At 28.9% G+C, this 20,589-nt stretch overlaps 1 protein-coding gene across 1 annotated transcript; it reads left to right on the forward strand.

The window, feature by feature from the left end:
* Positions 1-251: 251 nt before the first annotated feature.
* Positions 252-20,048, forward strand: LOC107456583 (calponin 3). Its single transcript, XM_016074489.3, has 5 exons — positions 252-462; positions 14,709-14,848; positions 15,352-15,454; positions 16,580-16,687; positions 19,431-20,048. The coding sequence occupies exons 1-5, from the start codon at positions 409-411 to the stop codon at positions 19,599-19,601; spliced, it is 576 nt and encodes a 191-aa protein (XP_015929975.1). The 5' UTR covers positions 252-408; the 3' UTR covers positions 19,602-20,048.
* Positions 20,049-20,589: the final 541 nt, after the last annotated feature.

Genomic DNA, 20,589 nt, shown 5'->3' on the forward strand with positions numbered 1-20,589 from the left:
TGCAACACTGAGTTTATTTTTCGAACTATATCAAGAAGCAAACATACGCTCCATACGTTGAATAAATAAAAAGGCGTTCCCTTGATCTAACTTTCCAGCAGTCCTTGGTCAATCAGTGATTCAGACGACATTAGGTCACGTCTTCGTTATACAAATCACACAGTTTTCCCGTTATGGCCATGGATTCACCGAGCAGACGATTCCAGCCACCTGCTTTATCATCCCCCCTTCCATATCGATCTTTGCGCCCTCTGGTGATCAAAGAACGCCGGTCGATTTCTACTGAAATTTCTCACTGTCACTTCATCATTTCATCTCATTCAACAAGGATAAGAAGTCGAGAAAACATTAATTATTACACTTTTTGGTTGTTTTTATTTCTGTTGAAGTGATCGGTTATTGATTGAAATGGCTGAAAATCGTGCTACCAAATCTGGATTAGCTGCTGAAGCCCATAGCAAAGTAATGTTTATCTTTTTATCTCCTCTAAGGATAAGGGCGTTAGATAAAAATTTTAGCTTTGATGTTTGTTTTGTATGTTTAACTCTTATGATTCAAAAATGTATCAATGATTTAATGGTTTTTTTAACGAATTGTATTTTTCGTAAAAATTAATATTTAAGTGAAATGTAGTGACAATATGTTTATTTTGAAATATTAGTATTTTATCAATTTTTTGGTATTGATTTTATTGGATTTCTGAATTTAAAAAAAAAAAAAAACATCTTAATTTTTAAAATGTATACTTAGAAAATTTGAAACAAATGCATGAATCAGTTTCAAGGTTTATCTTTTATTAATATGTATAAATGTATTTTTTGTTATGTATAAATGTATTCAGTTATGTATAAATGTATTCAGTAATCTTTTATTAATATGTATAAATGTATTCAGTTTTTTTTAATTGAAGGATATGAAAAATCTAATGATAAACCACATCTTCATGAGTATTTCAAGAGAATGTTTCTGTTTAAAATCTTTACAGAATCCAAGCAAACAATAAGATAATTTTATGTACTGTCCATCATTTAGTGGAAATGTAAGATATTTGCTAAATACCTATCTGGAAACAATACTATGAAGTTTTAGATATGAAAGGTTACCTTAGGAAAGAATGTGGCATATCACTATATTGCTTCAAGTTCTCCAGTTTTATAAGTTTAATGGTGTAATTAAGAGCTTTGATTCTTTTGCCTTATCTCCTTAACATTCGGTTTTCAATGGGAAAAATATTAAAAATGTTTTTTTTTCCTACAATTTATTTGTTTCGTTTAATTTTTAAAGCAGATTTTTTCTCAAAATTACTAAAATGACAGTTAATAATGACACATCCTGCTACGTAATTAAATTCGGAAATGAATTTTTTAATTCTGCTTAAAATTTATTGCAAGACTATCTAAAATAACCTTATTTTGTTAATCATGCTTAATTTATGTTAAATTGCAAATGATGTTTTAAACTATATTAAAATTTAAAAGATAAAATTGTTTTGATCTTAAAACTAATCCACTAAATCTACAATTAAACTTTTTTTACGTAATACATTTGACGTAAATAAATATTTATTTATTCCTTGTTGATTTAAATAGTTCAGTTGATCAAACTAGCAGATTGTTCAAATTTTATCGTCAGAAATTAAAATTTTTTATTAATAAATTAAAAATGCATTGGATTTTGTTGACGAAATTTCTTTTGAGTCCACCGTAGTTCTGATTTCCTAAATTTTGATGTCTTGATTTATTGAAACTACGAATTCAGATATCAAAATTTGCTCTTTCGAAAAGTTTCAAGTTAATCAGATTATACAGTTTTTCCTTTTTCAGTTTTAGATTGTCACATCAATGTTTAATGAATTATTTAAAACTTCATTAAAATTATTTAAAACTTAATAGAATATTTAAAACTTCATTGTTTAAACAAAAGTCAATTCACTCGTCAAATAAATCAGCATTTTACTATTTTGAGATTTATTGTTGGGAGTGGGCAATTTTACTCTGTGGATCTAAAATATATAGTTTTATGAGTACATAGTTTTGATTCTAGAACTGATTGACCTTTTTCATAATTGATACACAATACAGGATTGGATATCAATTTGATACATAATTGATACACAATACAGGATCTCAGGAATTAGTCCTATGGTATTTTATTTTATAACCATCGTTGAACAGCCGACCCAATCTAGGATTTACGATGTTCATCTCCGTAGCCTTGTAATTTTGAACCCAATTCAGAAGACAAGGGAACTTCTGGATCAAGTATTGGCAGAAATTAGCCTTCGTAGAAAACTTTCTCTTAGAACTAACTCGCATTTGTGCTACCTGAGGAGGAAAACCACGAAAACTTCCCACGGTTAGTCTGTCCCGCAGTGGACTGATCGTTAATACACGGTTCCCAGCAGATCACCGAAGTCAAGCATCACTGGCTACGGTCAGTGTGCGGGTAAGTGACCACTTGGATCAGTCTGCGTAGGGACCGAGGGTGTGCAGTATTGGTCCTCGCTAAACTGTGCTACCGTAAAGTGCTCGACTTCGCGCGCAGGTCGTCGGGCTACCGAAGCGGGGGTGCCATCCCCTCCGCAGAGGATCACAATTGTGATGGTATGTCTTCGGATCATCCTCCGGAATGTTTCCCAGACCGTCGCTAATAGTCGATTGTGCAGCTCTAGTGCGACGTAAATTAACAACAATAACCCACGGTTAATCTGACGGCTAAGGGACTCTAACCATGATCCGTCTACCATAGTTTTACGTCATCACTGTGGTCTGTGCGAACCGGGTACGGAATTCATGTCGACCAGTCATCGCTGGAATTCGAACCCAGTTCACCTCATTAGAAGGCGAACGCTCTATCCCCTGGGCCACGGCTGTAGGCCTATGGAATTATCAGCCGACCCAATTTTTGGGTTTACGACTACTAATGTTCAACTCCGTAGCCTTGTAATTTTGAACCAATCCAGAAGACAAGGAAACTTCTGGATCAGTACCCCCAGAAGTATTGATTTGTTATGGGAACATGGAGGACTTTATGATTCGACAGATTTAACGTGCATCAGTCACCATTTACTACACGGGGAGTCTTCGGCCGGCTGGGATCGAACCCACGAACTGTTGGCTATGGGCCCAGTGCCCTATCAACCAGGCTATCCCGGCCCTTAGGCCTATGGAATTAACGATTTCGAGATCTCGAGGTGTGGTACCCTTTCCTGTTCGATAATTCTTTTTAATTTTAATTTCGCGTCGGGCGTAGTTTGTCGCCCATTTAATATTTTTGTCATTGAGTTTAGTTTAGTTTCGTTAGCACCAATTTTTTTTTTTTCTCCATCGCTCTCGTGTAGGACTAATCGCAATTACAGCGGAGCAGTATTTTGCAAACAATGAATGAAAAGAGAAGATGGCTGTTGCAATTTGGAATTTCCAATTATCCTTTTCAAATCTACCCTTCCTCATTAATGTGTCAATATGTTTCTTTGAAATTCCAGTTTAAAAAAAGAAAAAAGAAAAATAGTTAAGCTGTTTCTTTTTTTCCCTAAACAATAGAATACTTAAAATTATTAGTTCATTGAAAAAAAAAATTTTCTTTTTCATTTTGTGAATTAGTTACCTCCTACGCAGAAGAGTGCAGAAAACCCGTTTTGTTTTTTTCGCGCCATTTCTTAAAAGCCGGATGAAGATAATTTTTTTTTCCTGCTTAACTTTCGCTTGAGTGGCCTTAGGCGTGTAACGGCGACTTTAAACATTTCAGGTGTTTCGAAATAACCACGTAACCGTATAGGAATTTAATGGGATGCTCTCCTGACACAGTAGAAGTGGTTTCTTCTTCCGAACACAATCGTCTGCGCTCGAAATTTATCGTCATGAAGTTTGAAAAGTTTGACAGCTGGGATTTCTTTCTATTGTGAAATGAGTGTTTAAAAATCAAACATTTACAGTTTCGTAATTTTGGATAGTTATGAAATGAATGTTCACTGGTTGAACGAAATAATCAGAATTCATTAATGATTAAAAAAGAAAAAAAAATGGATCTTTACTTTCTATATTTTCTCCTTGTCCAGAATCTCTAGAGTCAAATTATAACGCTGTCTTTACAAATAAGCTGACCAGCGTCTTGCGAAAACTAAAAAAACTTTCATATTAGAACATTTGAAAACTTCCTGCTTTACCTTTCCAATTTAATATTCTAAAAAGAGAAATCGTCACACAGATTCTCTAACAGAATTTTTTTTTTTAAATTATTGGAAAGATAATGAGGTGTATGTTGTTATTATAAAGTTTCTACCAGTTTTTTAGTTTGGTCAGGTCATAATAAAATTAACTTCAAAAAAGTATTAATTTATTTTTTAATACTCCATATTATAAATACAAATTTCTTAATCAATATTAGAAATAAAATTTATGTTTTGGACCTTAAAAAATACCTCAGTCTGTTTTGTTTTGACGTAAAATACAGACAAATTCTATAGAATATATTCTATAAATGATGGCATGTTAAATGAATCACCATAATTTACAAGCATTGAAAAATCACCATTGTTGTTCCAAGTTTTCAAACAATCTGTTTCTTTAAATTATACAATGTGCAGGTTAATTTAAAATAAGGGTGCTATACTTTTTAGATTTTGTTTTTCGTAAGCAGTTTATTGCAATATAAACTTAATTTCTGCTTCACTGGCATTCCTATATTTTTTTTGTAAATTTTCAAAAACGTCTGACTCAATTTCACAAAGAAAATGATTTTAAGCTATGATTGTACAATGATTGTATAAAATTAACATTAATTTATTTTAAAACTTTAATACTTGTTCTAAAGTTAAGAGAAAATATTTATAACTTAAAAGTATTTTTTTTAAAAGTTGCTGTTTTCTTTTCATTCTTTCATTTTTTGAAATAAATAACGTATAATTAATAAACACCAGGCCTATATGCATACTAATTTATTTACGCTTAGGAATTACATCTGAAAATCTTAATTTGAAAGTAAGTTTAATTTGTACAGGATATCATATTGGAATTCAGTTTAATTGTTCAGTTAAGATGAGGAGTTTTAATGCTGAGGGGAAAAATACTCGAAAGAGATATTTATGATCGCATTCAGATTTTCTAAAAATAATGTATTTTCTGCTATAAGCTATCTAAAAATTATATATATTTAAAATATAATTATTAATAAATAAAATAAAAACTTGGTAAACTAATTTACACAAATCAAAAATAATGATAAAAAAAGTTAAATCAGTGAAAATAACGCGATTCCCTTTTAAGCAATACTGTATAATTGTTTTTCCTTCAACTTCAATAAATTGCAGCGAAGCTTCCACGTAGGAGTTTTGCAGCAGGCAAAAGGGAGTGAGAAAGCGAAAATTTGAAAGATTTCGTTTTATTTTAAGTTAAGGCTTAGAGAACAATTTCTCATAGAGCTAGAAAATTTACGGCCTTGAAATATTTATATTTATGAGTTCCTATTTCTTTTCGTAATGCTTTAATAAGTAAAACTTTTACGATTACCCTCTAATGTTTACAAGTTTTAATTTATGATAACTTTGAAAAATTTTTTGCGATTGTTTTAATTCTGTAATTTAGTTGAGAATTGAATCTCTGCTTTCCATGACTTATTTCACTTTTTAAAAGAAGATCCATTAATTATTATTGTTTTTAAAATATTGAAATATGAATGAAAACTTTCGGGAAAATTTTTGAAATTAAGCAAATACAAACAAAATAATAATTTTTCGAATTATTTTGTTGAGAATTAATTCGATGCACTCAGTGAGCCGTTTAATCCGTTATGTTGTACGCAAATACAGTCATAACTTCTATTTTAGTTTTTTAAAAAAAAGGTTAAAGTTGTTGCATGAAATGCACAAAATAGGTAATCTATAAATGTTCACATTTCTCCCATGAAGCTTAAATTATTTACAAACATTTGTATTTGACTTTCGTAAACAAGGTGTTCCGTAAAGACCACACTTGATTTACGTTTTAAAAATCCTTTTGAAAAATGAAGACAATTGTACACATTGGGGACCACTCATTATAATATAAACGAAAAAAAAAAGAAAAAAAAAGAAAAAAACAAGCTTTCGAAATCTAAGGAATTAATTGAGGATGTCAGAAACAGGAGTTAAATGATGATTGTCAGAAATACTTTCAAATTTCAAAATACAATTCAACAGGTGTGGATGTCCGAACACTCACCTTTCTTATGTCTTACTTCAAAAAAGTTTTTTTTTTTTCAAATTTAAGTAGTAATTTGTGACCCCCAATATATATACCTCTTGTCTCCATTTTTAATATGGATTCAAAAAAATATTTATTAATGGTGGTGTTTACGGGAACGTCATATATTTTTTTAATGCTGAATAATGAAATAATAAAGCATTTAAAGTGAACAGAACTGAAGAAATATTCGCCTTCAGAAATCTATCCATTTATTTATTAATTTCACAAGTTTTCGTAGTAATTGCTTTCGTCTGGGTCAAAATGCTTACGTTTATAAATAAACAAGCATTTTCCCTTGAGTTTTTTCAGTTATTATTTATGAAAATACAAATATAAATAATTCACGCTTCTTCTCGTAATTTAATACACATACAAATGCTAAATAAGAGTACAAGTGTACAAGGGATGTTCCGAGTACTTGGCCCGAGTGTTTGGAAATTGATTAACGCAGAGTAAGAAATATTTATCTTCTAAATTTTCCCGCCATTTTTCTCGCCACTTGTGAGATTTACAGCTCATTTCCTTTTCGAACGAGGATGAGAAAAAAAGAAAAAGGACAGATGAATAAACAAAAATTTTTCATGCAGCGTATCAAGGAAGAACTGAACACACACACTATAAATGTCTGTGACGCAATAGCTTTACTCTGGGCTTTCCTGGAAGTCTTAAGCTAGTTTATTTATTTATTTTTTTGGAAAGTGACATTCGTATGACGTCACAGTGTCAAGGATAAACAAGGGGTGCGAGATAAACATTCACTTGGGTCAGTGGGTCGAACTGTCAAGTCGAGTTACCATAATTCGTTATTTTCGTGTCCTATACAATAATTTCCATATTAGTACTTTTTTCGTGAATATTTGATCTTATTGCGAGCGATTTATAAATAATTTATTCAACTTCCTGGTAATTGAATAATTTTCAGAAAATAAATTACGATGGGATAATCTATCTTATTCTGTTGGAAATTTTTTATAAACACTCTATATACGGAGCTTTCCATAGAGCTATAACTCTGCATTTTCCGATGTACCTGCCGCATTGTAATGGCAATGGCTGTTTATTTATTTATTTTTTAATAACCGTTGTTGAACAGCCGGACTAATTTCGGGTTTACACTACTAGGGATCTGTCCAGACATTTTGTGAAAGGTCCGTTTTTGTAAAATTGTGAAAAAATGACTCGTAATTTGTGAATATAGAATCAACGTTAAGTCACATTCTTTCAACCAGAGTAATTCAAACTTTGTGAATTTGTGCAAATAGGGTTCTGTTATTGCAAAAAAAAACTTTTTCAAGGAGTTTTTAAATTGTAAAGACGTACAAGATTATGCTCAACACTGTAAAATTATGATTAAAAAAATTAAATTTTCAAAAATAAACAGTTATTGTAAATACTAAATTAGCGATGCACCATATAAATATTTGGTATTTAGCCTATACTGCTGAACGCAGAATATTCATTTCGGAGGAATAAGGGAAGAAGCGTCTGCCGAAGACAAAATTTAGTTCGTTTACTTCTGTCTTTCTTCCCTCCCCCTTCCTGGGAAGGGTTTATTCGATTAACAAAACAATAAGGAAGATAAAAAATTTGTGAAGGGTCCGATTAAAAGATAAATTATTTCGTGAAGGGTCCTTTTTATAAAAAGATATTTTGTGAAGGTCCGTTAACGGACCCAAATTTCATCTAAACAGATCCCTGCAACTATTAATGTTAAACACGGTAGCTTTGAAATCTTAATTTCCAATCCAGAAGACAAGGGAACTCCTGGATCAAGTATTAGGAGAAATTTGCCTTCGTGGAGAACTTTTTGATAGAACTAACTTTTATCTGCGTTACATGGAGAACAAAAACACGAAAAGCTCCCACGGTTAGCCTGATGGAGAGGGGACTCTAACCCATGATTCGTCTACCATTGAGGATATTTTACGTCATCACTGTAGTCGGTGCGAGCCGGGTGCGTCATTCGTGTCGAACCAGCCATTGCTGGGATTCGAACTCGGTTTACCTCATTGAAAGGTGAGCGCTCTGTTCCCTTAGCCACAGCTTGGCTGTTTGTCAAGTTGCTGTTTCAAGATTATTCTCTCAATATCTTAAAAAGACAAGCTATCTAACAGCCGTTTCAACCCATGAATTTTTTCTTTTATATACAATTTAAAAATTAAAAGCAAGTTAATTTCGAGCTATTCTGCAATGACTTCATTGTAGATGAGACATTTTTTATGCCAAAGAACCTAATAAATCGTATGAATTCTTATAAATTGAAATATAAACTATATTATAAACTGTTCGCAATCTTGAGGCAGCTTAAAATTACTCGTTAAAATGAAATATCGCTCACAAAATTAACTAATTTATTTTTCTTAATGTCGTTATGAAACAGAAATTTTATCTAGTGCTTAATCAGACCTCAAAATATATTATTTCATTGATTGTTTAAATTTATTTGAAATGCTTTCAGCAGAAGATTTAAATTCAGAATTTTTCAAATTCTTATGAATGTTAGTTTTCTATATATAAATTGCGTAAAATGGTAGCAAACTTTCCCTTTACTATTTATTAAATGTGGTTAATTTTTTATTCTATTTAAAGATAATACGAGTATATTAAATTATACCTAAAAATATCTCTTTTTATTTATCCCTTTGAAACAGAATATTAAAAATTTTCTTCGTGCATTTTTCATTATTTTGCATTTATTTACATAAGTGAAATAAATTAATTAAATTTAATTAAAATAAGTGAAAAATATTGTATATTCAGCATTTTAATAATCAGTTGGTATGCAATTCAGCATGAAACACCGGAGTCTTTTTCAGCGTTAAAGGTAAAATCTTTGCAACGTGGCTCACTTCCGAACAATGTATTTTTTTTAAAAATTTGCACTCATTTGCAGTTATTTAAATCTAAGAGAAATACTCATCACAGAAATTTCTTTAATTTTTCAAAATCAATTCATAAATTTTTGAATATGGCTGAAATTTTTTTTTTCAAACTACTTTTTTGGATTTAATATATTAGTACAAATTTTATTTCGATAATCTTAACAGATTTGTTTTCGTAACTATTAGACAGTTTCTTTTTTATAATTAATAAATACCAATATACATTTTAGCTTCTAATTCGAGAGTCAGAAAAGAAGGCACACAGGTGTCCCATCTGCGTCAAAGGGTTAAAATCAAGTTTAATTTAATTGATGTATGCACATATTTTTGAATCTTAAAGATACATTAATCTTATATTCCATTTAGGTTAAGGGTTAAAATGGAGCTTTGGACTAGAAGTAATACGATCTAATTTTGGAAGTATACATATTTGTACGTTCCTCATCTATGCAATTATCTAGTTATTTTATTTATATTTTCTTGAATTACAAAAAAGAAATCCTCCTTAACAGTTTGATTAAGAGATTATAACTCTTTTGATTATGATTCGTCGAGATGTTCACTTCAATTTTGTACGCTTCTTTTGTACATAACTTTTAAACTTAAGATACATCTATATTCTATTCACGTTACTGATTAAAATGGAGTTATAGATTAGAATGATACAACTCAACCTGAGTAGAACTATACATTTTTTTGTGCGTGCCCCACCTATTCATTTATCTAGTTATTTTATTTAATTTAATTCAGTCACAAAAAATAAATAAATCCTTCTTTACTGTTTGATTAAGAGAACGTAACTTCTTTCATTATGACTCATCGAGATTTTCAATTTGATTTTCTATGCTTTTTTTTGCACTTAATTTTTAAACTTAAAGATACATCTACATTTTATTCTATTTACGTTAAGGATTAAAATGGAGGTTTAGATTAAAATGACGCAATCTCAAATCGAACAATACATTTTTGTGTGTGCCCCACCTATGCATTTATCTAGTTATTTTATTTATATTTTCTTGCATCACAAAAGGAAATATTCCTTAACTGTTTGATTTAAAAAATATAACTTTTAGGATCTATGATAACCAAAAGTAAACATTTGTTCTTCGAGAATACTTGCAATTCTTAAGAAAAAAAACGCAACTTATGATAGAATATAAACAAATAGTTCGATGTGAAACGATTGATAACTTTCTTGACGCCATTCTCTGTTTATTAAAACACTTTACTTGAAGTGTCAAAAAAAAAAAGAGAGAGACGAAAAATCGATAAACTGGTCGGGCATACTTTGCGAAAATAATTTTCTACACAATTTTTTATCGTTTTGTCAACTATTTCAGTCACAACCCACACTAAATTCGAAATCAGCGTCCACCCTGTTTAATGCATTAATAATGTTCTTCCTCAACCATAATTCTCCCTCTCACATCCGCAAGCTGGGAGCGTGGAAGTTATTCGAATCATTTCTGTTTTCATTTCCGTTAAAGTTCTATCTCTAAAATCATGAGAAAAGTTGGTTGTAAATTCAATTCTTTTTGGCGACCGCGTCTACCTCTGTTATTGTTTCGATGTTTAAAAATATCTCTTGCCTTCGGACATTACATACACAAGCTGCTTTTGTTCTAGGCCAGCGGTTCCCTAATGGTGTTCCGCGGAACACTATGGTTCCGTATACGATCACAAGTATTCCGAAAGTTGATAAATTTTTAGCAAGTCAAGATTTTCGAAACCTGTAATTGAAATTGTATTCAATTGAAGCTGTCAGTGTTAAAAGGGGGTATGTTACAAATCTGCACTTTCGAAGAAAAAAAAAAACTATTTATTGTGGGAAGATTGTTTCAATTTCATCCAAATTGATGGATTCGACTGTCTAGAAAATTACTCGGTATTTTCTAGACTCGGTATGCTAACAAAAAACTTATTTTCGTTAAAATGTTACATACGGCTCCCTTTGACCGTTTCAATTAATAATCCACTTTTTTATTTCATATTTGTTACTTATATGTAATTATTTAATCAAAATGCTTGAAAAAAAAAAGGAAACTTCAAAAACAATGTTTCTTTATAGCAATAAAATGAATGAATTATAAAAAGGATATATGGATTTGTGAGAAATTTTAGTATTTCGCATCGAATAAAAATAGCTTAATTCAAGAGTGAGGAAGTATGTGTCTCTGATAACCATTTTCAACGCTTATTTTCTTTTTTCGTTTTTATTTTATTTTAAATCGTATTTTAATTCATTTTCTGTTTAAGCATGAACTAAAATTAAGAACTAGACTAAAATACCGCTCTAGACCTGTGAATTCAACTGACATAAAACCCAATTTTAATACTAATACACTGCTGGANTCAACTAGTGTTATCCGTCCTTAGCAATTGTCCAGCAGTGTATTAATAAAACTATATGATGAAAAAAACTTCATTCTTCATTCATTCGCTAGATATTTTTAAAAGTATTAAATAAAATCTAGATTGTTCCGTATTTTTAAAATAATCGTATTGAGTCTTTTGCTGATTAATATGTTCACAATAGCTAATAAAATTTATTAATTAAGTCTCGGGTTTCAGCAAAAGGTCGATATATTAGATGTACCAATATTTTGTCAAGAAAAAAAACATTTTAAAGCAAATACTGTCGCTTCAAATATTTCAAGTTCCACAAAGTCTAATAACAGTCCAGCAATATCAAACACTGTAAAGTACAAAGTAATTTATTTCTTAGAATATTTCTATGAATAAATATTTAGTTTAATTCCTTTTGTTATCATCTGTATCTTTTTCATTCCAACGGTTAGAATCTTATCTGAAAAATAGACAACGTTTGTTTTACAATGAAAACATTACTTCACGATATACTAAAAAACAGAGATAATTTTCTTTTATCTGCAACGAAATTCCTAGAATTCATATCCAAGTAGATTAATTTAATAATTAAAGTAACCTTTAGAAATTATTAAAATCTAAACAAGATTTAAGTATTTTTTTTTAATTGTGAAGTAATCTTTTTTTTGCTATAATTGCTAAAGCATTTTCCTATGTACTATATAGGTGGCATGAGAAAATTGAAAGTTACTTCAAATAAAAATGGGGAACAGAAGTCGTTTTTTTTAAAATATTTATTTTTAAGACTTTTTGTGAAAAAATCTATCCATAATTTGTGACAGTACAGTTCGGTACTTTTCAAATTTTGTGGAAAAAAAAATCACTAACATCAGTGATTTTTATTCAGACAATTTGTGGAAGGTCCCCCTTTTTTTAGAAGAATCTCTTTATAATTTACTGAATCGAATTTCGTTGATTCAAGGAATTTAAAATTATGAACTGAAGGCGTCGTAGACTTGTTTTCTAAATAAAAAGTTTCTGAATGGCTCATTTTTCAAGTAAAAAAATATTGTGAAGGGTTCATTTCTACAATAAAATACTTATGAAGGGTACATTTTTATGATAAAATCATTTGGGAAGTGTTCGTTAACTGAATCAAACTTCTTCTAAACAGGCAAACTGTTATAGAATGAAGTGTATCGAAGAAAGAAAATCCACAGGAAGTAAAGTTTAAATTGACAAAAAAACTTGCGTAGATAAATGCAAAAAAATTTATTATGTTTGACAAATCATATCACAGTTTTCGAAAAAGAAATCATAGTGTTCAAATATCCATTCCAGTAGTAGTTATATACATACATGTTTAGTTCATGCAAGGATCATTTAAGGAGAAATAGGTTTATTAACAGACTCCTCGCAACAAATTTCTTTCGTAAAAACAGCCCATTTCATAAAATGATTTATCGTGAAATTAGATGCTGCACAAGACTTGAATAACGGATGTTACAGTTAATCGTCACATGTTTAATTGATTATATAAAACTGAAACTGCTTAGGAAAACATGGTGTCAGAATCGGACACCTATTTCACGAAATTATGAGCAGTTCTTTTCAATAATTCACAAAACAAGGGATGTAAACAAAAAGACTGGAATCTTTTTTGTTTTATGCAACATCGATAAGGTAGTACCACTTGTAAATTAAAAAAGAAATCAGATGAAGTGTAAATGGATCATAAGAAGACGCTTTATCACGAGAGAAACTTTTCGTGACAAAATCTGTTTCCCTTTCTAGGGTAAAGTGCGGTAAAAGTGAAATCGGGTAAACTCAAAAGTTTCAAATGGTAATTTAAAAAAAAAATATATCGAAAAGAGGCATGATTACGTCGTAGAGAAGTAATCATAACAGAATTTGTTTGCCTATTTATATAGCAACCTCAGCATTTGAAACTTCATTATTTACTTTTTCCTTTTTTCTAAATTTTAAATTAATAATGTTTGTAAAATAGCATTTGTCGAGAAGTGTTTTTCCAGTGGTATAGCTCTCTTTTATATACGTTTTGCTTTGTGGAGTCTTAGTAACGTGCTTTTTTTACAGGTTAGCGGTAGAAAAGGTTTTAATTTACTAAATCTCTTATTTAGACATCAAATTCCAAGTGACGAGACCGTAAAATTTGGTCTTTATCTGACTAAAATCTGTGGCTAGGGCTCTAAAGTAATCCTATGTATCTCTGGCTCGGATTGAAATTCTCTTGGCTCGAACCTCCAAGAGGGAGCAAGAGCTCATTTCTAGAACATATGGTGGAACATCAATTTTATGAAAAAATTGATCCCTTTTTCTTTTCTTTCCCATTCGTATCCTTGGAATATCTGTAACTTTTATGTTTACTCGTATCAATATTTATTTTTTGATAGAGATTGTCAACGCATGCAGTCATATTTCTTTACTTAATTAATAATGCTGATTAAAGCTCAGCTTATTAGTAAGAATTATTATTCAAAAAATGCGAAAGGAAATGAATGTCAATAAAGTGATTGATAAAACGCCTACATATTTCCTCTGACTCATTCCTTATCTTTTGTAAAAGAAATCCATACGACCAAGGGACTATCTATGACTCGTAGTTTGATGTAAATCCCTTATAAAAAGGAAAGTTTTATTTATAGATATTCTCTTGATAATTTTGAAAAGGTTAAAACTTTTTTTAATGGTGTGGTAGTATAAAATAACACAGTTATAAACTAAGTAATTTGAGCTGAGTTAAAAAAAAAAGTTCAAATTACAGAAGTGCTTTCGAAACTTATAATTGATAAGTTGTTTGAAAATCATCACATGTGAGGAAAAAAGTAAAAGCTTTTTAACCAGATGAATAAAAAATAAATATAGTACTTATTATTTATTTAAAACAGATGCATGGTAAATATGCATGGGTAAATATAAAAAAAATTTGTATAATATCAAAAAAAAATTTAAATTATAAAAAATATATAAATTATTCCCTTACATTTAATGTAAGCCAATTTCTTATTCAAAACCATTTTGAACATGGTTGTAAATTAAGTTATCTTCCGAAGTTCGTCTCCTTAAGTAAGTAACTACAATTCCAAAGTAGTTTGTAGTCACTACATTCAAGAAAAAAAGTAGTTGTAGTTAATTACATTTATAACAAAGTAGTTGTAGTTAACTACAAAAATATAGTAGTTTTTCCGATCACTTTATATAGCTTTAAAACAATATATATATTTCAACTCTCTATAATGTAATATATTTTCTTCCATAGATTCAATCAAAGTACGACACAGCTTTGGCAGGTCAAACCCTAGAATGGATGAAAGATGTTATGCAACTAGAAGATATAGATACTTCTGGCGACAGAGAAAAGTTTTATGAACTACTTAAGGATGGTCAAGTTTTATGCAGGTAAACTGTGCTTCAATTTCTTTCTCAAACTATTTTTGATTTAAATTAATGGAAAAAAAAAGAAGCTAAGCATGCATCGAATATATTCTTTTTTCTGAGTGTGTTAGCATTTGAAATAAGTCATAAAAATTTCAATTAAGTTCATCAATTGTAGTTTTCATAATCGCAAGATCAAAATTTTTCTAGTTCATAATTAATAACGTATGAAATAAATGGTACTATTACCTTATTTCTTAACAAAATATTTTTTTAGATTTAAGTTCGAATTATTTCTTTCACATTTAAAGTGCATCATGGTCGTTATAGAATATAAATATAAATAACTATAAAAATAGCCTTTTTGTCCTTCCTAATAAATTTAAAAAATAATTTTACTTTTTTTCACTTCAATGTTTCGTAATGTAATGGTAATCAGTTAATCTCTTATGTTAATAAACAATGTTGACTCTTCAATAATGTTTAATGGTGACTCTTTAATAAATAATGTTGATTTCTATTTTTAGATTGATTAATGTTTTGCAACCGGGTTCCATTCCTGAAAAGAAAATCAATAATACTAAAATGGCTTTCAAGTGTATGGAAAATATAAATCTTTTCCTCGAACAGGTATCTTTTGAAATTCATTTAGTAATTATTTTTAGTATAAGAAAATGTCTGTTCTATTAAAAAAAAATATTGGGCAATTTTTAATTTACTTACGTTACTAAAATGATCTTGAAAAATAATTAATTTCAATAATTTTTAAGTAAATCTTGTTAATATTAAAAAAAATCTTCATTTAAAAGGAAAACAAGTCAAGTGATTAATTTTTTTAGCATCAATCTGGAAGAAGCAATTTTTTTAATCACCTGCCTTTCGTTTTTTTAAATTTCTTTCGTTTTTTTAAATTAAATATCTGTACTTTAAGGCTTATTCAAATTTTACAATTACACAATCAAAATAAAATCATCCTGCTACCAATATATTCGAACTATTAAATGAAAATAATAGGAATTACATTCTGCTACCAAACTATCTTGAATTATTAGTACAAGAAATTTTTACCCTCTATTATGCATTAGTACCGACAAAAAAAGAAGAAAAATTTCTATTTGTTTAGATAGGATTAAATGGATTTTTCTAAATTTAAATAATTTTTTTACATAAACTATTCTTACGTAAATTATTAAATCTTCATTAAATTATTCTAAGAGACATTATTTATTCATGTATAAAAGTAAATTCATATAATTATATAATTAAAAAATTGACTCAATTTCAGAAGGGACAAAAATTATTTACTTTTTTTATGTATTACGTATTTTGTGTTAAATTGAAGATGACCTAAATCACTAATATTACTAGAAATATAATACCGAAAAAATGCCTAATTTTAGTTCAGTACGTTAGTAACATTTCAGCTCTAAATAATATTTTCATATAAAATGACAAAAAATTTTTTGTATACAAATTCATTCTTCTATTTACAGAAAATACAAAATGCAGGAAATGCCCTCAAAACTAATGCCCTATAAACTCATATAAAAAAAAATATTACTGTAGGAGATATATTTTTGTTCTCACAGCTAAAGATTTTTTTTAAAAGTGTGATAAAATATACTAATCATTATTATTTGATTTTATTTATTTAAATAAATATATTGTTTTTGAAAAAATTAAATAAAAATCATGATTTAAATTGTTAAATATCTGATAATTAGTGCAAATAAAATTAAATATTTTCTTTTTTAGGTGAAAAAATTGGGTGTACCAGCTGAGGAAACATTCCAAACTGTAGATTTGTGGGAACAACAGAATCTTACCTCAGTCCTTATATGTTTGCAATCTCTTGCAAGAAAAGTAAATACATTTATTTTTTAATATTCAGAAACATTAATATTTATATTTTAATATTTTTACTAATGTAATATTTAATGTACAATTGTATTCTCAGTGCGGTCATAAAGATTGTCTAAGTGGGATATTTGATCTGGGCCCCCACATTCTTAAGTTACTAGAGACTCTGTCCTGCTGATATTCAAAAATTTTTTTAATAATTAACAACATTTAAACTTTTATTCAAAATAAAAGAAGAAATAAAACAGAATCCATGTCAAGCATTTTTAGCTACCCCAAATTCTGTTCAAATCAATCATAGAGTAAAAAAATTATCATTCATTTAAACAGTAATAAATGACTATTAAAGTGATTCTTTAAACACAGAAATTACTCTCTTCTAAGGGACGCTTATATTGTGTAGATAAAGTATAAAAATTTAGCAAGAGTATGAAATTTAAAAAAAATTGACTTATTTCAATAACATGACTGAAAAATGGTTACTGAAATTTTTTTTTCTGTAGCTCTGTAAGGTCTAGCGATTATTCAATATTAATGTTTATGTATTCAATATTAATTTTATAGAAAATACTTAAAAAAAATATTTTAGTAGATTACACTTTCATTTTATTTAGTTAAAGATAAATAACAGTGATATATCTTTGTCTATGTTAGAGAATTTAGATACTACTCTGTTTAATAATTAGCAGTGATATTATTAAAGAGTTTGTTTAATAATTAGCAGTGAAGTGGATTAAAACTATTTGCGAAAACTACTATAGTTTTAATCACAGATCATTTTATAATGCTAAGCTGTTGACTATTGTAAGTTTTTTATTATATGTAAATCTTACTTGATATAGCTGATAAATAACAAGTCTGATAATTTAGGTAATTATACCTAATTTTCAGTGACTTGGTTAAAAGGCATGGCGTTTTAAATTATTATAAAAATTTAACACATAATGTTAAATTTCTATTGTATTGAAAAAAAAATGTTTATAATAATTTATACATCCAATATTAAGCCTGCCACATTTAGCTAAAAAATGAAGAAAAAAAAATTGCTATTTGATACACTGAATAAAAATAAAGTTTTTCTTTGATTCAGGAGGGTTATTAGAAAAATATTTCTTAGTTATCAACTAAATAGATAAATAATCATAGTCATCAGAAATATTTCATAAAAGAAATGGTCATTTCTCCCCTCACTTTCTTATGTTTTTATGAGAAATTTTCATTAAGATTGACCCATTTCTACTGAAAATGAATGAAACATTTGGAGACTATATTTTTTTCATCTTTCTATGAATATGTCTAACAGATATTTCAAGCCAGTGTTTCTCAACCTGATTTACGCAAAGGACTGGTAAAATATTTCAGTGTTTTATCACGGACCGGTAAAGTTAATAATTTGGACTGAAGGTATAATTTTACATATTCAAAATTAAATCAGTTACACAATTTTTTTACCAGTTTGTTTCTGATCATTCGAATACTCTCTACTGTAAAAATATTTTGAGCTAAAACTTTTTTAAATATGAAAGAAAAATTATATTAATACAGTAGGGAACCGATTATCCGGAACGGTCGGGACCATCGCTATTCCGGATAACTGATTTTTCCGGTTTTCTGAATCGCTACAAAAAGCAGTTTTTTTATTGTTGAACCCAACTAAAAAAAAAAAAATTGGAAATAATCTTAAAAATAAGAAAAAAACGATGAAGTAATACACTAATGATTATTTCCAAAATGATGGTAAGGTAAACATCTTTAAAAAAAGAAAGAAAAATCGTGAAATCTTATGAGGAAAAAAAAATTTTTTTTTTAAAAATGGCGAGAAAATATATGGAATTTCGTTCCGGTTTTTTGGTTTTCTGATTTCCGGATAACGGGTTCTGTACTGTACTAATAAAATTTTAATCCACGGACCAGCAGTTGAGAAACAATTTTCAAATCAATAGTCAGAATTTTTTCTTTTGTAATACTTGAAAAAATTTCTGATTACTTTTTGTTTTTTCACTTCAAAGAAAAAAAATTAATATTTTATACATTGTTAATAAACTAGAAAGTTTTTGGTAAACTTGTGGAAATGAGAAGGAAAAAAAAAAGATATCAATCATTGTTTTTGTTAGTAGTCTCCTCCAATGGGCAACTAGTCAATTTTTTATTTCATGATATAGCTAAGTTAACTGATAACAGAGCCTAAAGCCAAAACGGATGTATCTCAAGACGTATGAAAGCTACTGATTACAAAAAAAATTATCAACCCAAGTCTGAATTTCCAGCAAGAGAATGTTTTCATTTATGCGGCAAAATTATAATATAGGTGGTTTTCGTATAATAAGGTACATGTTATGAATGTCCTGCCTTTTCTCACGACCTTCTCCCCCAAGAAAATCTGGAGGGCTACCGCCATGCACAATAAAGCAGCATCACTCTGTGGCAGAAATTAAGATTGTCATCACTGAAACAGAATTTAACATTTCTTCGATTGTCCTCCTGGGATAGGTAAATGGTTTACAACATCACAAATAAGCTAGATAAAAATATGGTTATCTTTTGGCTATAATCAGAAGTGGCAGGAAGTGAGGAACTCCTTGTAAATATATGTTTAGATATACTTTAATAATATAGGTACATGTTTGTTAATTGGTTTTCCTGGCAACCAGTCATAAGAAAAAATTAAGATGATTTTATTTAGTTGGGACACGCTGTAGTAACGTTAGTTATTTCTAATTCAATACGAAATTTTTTTTCTCAACAGGCATCTAAATTTGGATTTAGAAGTATTGGACCAAAAGAAGCAGAGGCCAATGTGCGCCAATTCTCTGATGAGCAATTGAAGGCTGGACAAGGTGTTATAAGCCTACAGTATGGATCTAACAAAGGTGCTACCCAGAGTGGTATCAATTTTGGAAACACACGTCATATGTAAACTATGTAATGTTTACAGATTTTATAAGACTGATGTCCTCTCTATGTTCCAAGTTGTTCAAAAAGTAAATACTCTATAATTGGCAACATGAACTGTGCATAGGTAAAATATGAAACTCTGTAAATGCCAAATTTTTATAACTATTTATTCATTGAAATTACTTATTCCATTTCTTTGCAACACTCTGTAAAATTGCCAATGTTAATATAGGATAAACATATTTTTTTTAGATAAAAATGTAATTTTCTTGTAAAGAATCACTGATTTTCATGAGAAATACTGTGCTAAAAAATTATATTTTAGCTATTTAATCAAAATTTACATTTTTACTATTGTAATGTTAAATATTTTTGTGTTCACATTAATTCATTCCATTAAGATATTAAATTGTCACAAAAGAATTGTTTGTTTTATATGGCATTTTAAATAAAAAAAATTTAAAAAGTGTATTTTGTCTGTTTAAAACTTTGTAAATGTATTACTTTTAAATTTATTTAGGCACATACTTGTCTATATTAGATAATCAAACTACCCTTCTCTATATTAAAAAAACAACTTCATTTTCAATGGGAGGAATAGGGGTAAAATAATGAAGAGTTGAAAGTGGTGTTTTTACATGAAACTGTTCTGTAGTATTGTTCCCAGGCAAATGCTTCACAGAAAATGCCCAACTAATGATTTGACAGAAAACTCTGGTTTTTATAAAAGCTTTATGGAGTGTTTTTCTTTAAAAACTATGCATAGTTTTTGATTTTTGTTTGAAACCGTGAATTATTTCAAATCGCATAAATTTGTCATATGGTAATCTCCAAATAGAATAAACTAAAAATTAATTGAAATCTTAGGGGGGATTTGCCTATTTTTTTTTTCAGAATCCATGGTAATGTGAGACCAAAGTGAATTTTTTTTAAATTTTTTTCCTTTTTTTTTCGGTGCTAGGCTGATTTTTAGAACACTGATTTCCACAACTAGTTCTTATACCATTAAA

The sequence above is a fragment of the Parasteatoda tepidariorum genome, chromosome 9, assembly GCF_043381705.1.
Source record: "Parasteatoda tepidariorum isolate YZ-2023 chromosome 9, CAS_Ptep_4.0, whole genome shotgun sequence".
NCBI lineage: Eukaryota > Metazoa > Arthropoda > Arachnida > Araneae > Theridiidae > Parasteatoda > Parasteatoda tepidariorum.

Coding starts and splice junctions, on each gene's coding strand:
- LOC107456583 (XM_016074489.3), top strand. CDS start 409: ATGGCTGAAAATCGTGCTACCAAATCTGGATTAGCTGCTGAAGCCCAT. Junction 463..14,708: donor CTGCTGAAGCCCATAGCAAA/GTAATGTTTATC, acceptor TTTCTTCCATAG/ATTCAATCAAAGTACGACAC. Junction 14,849..15,351: donor GATGGTCAAGTTTTATGCAG/GTAAACTGTGCT, acceptor TTCTATTTTTAG/ATTGATTAATGTTTTGCAAC.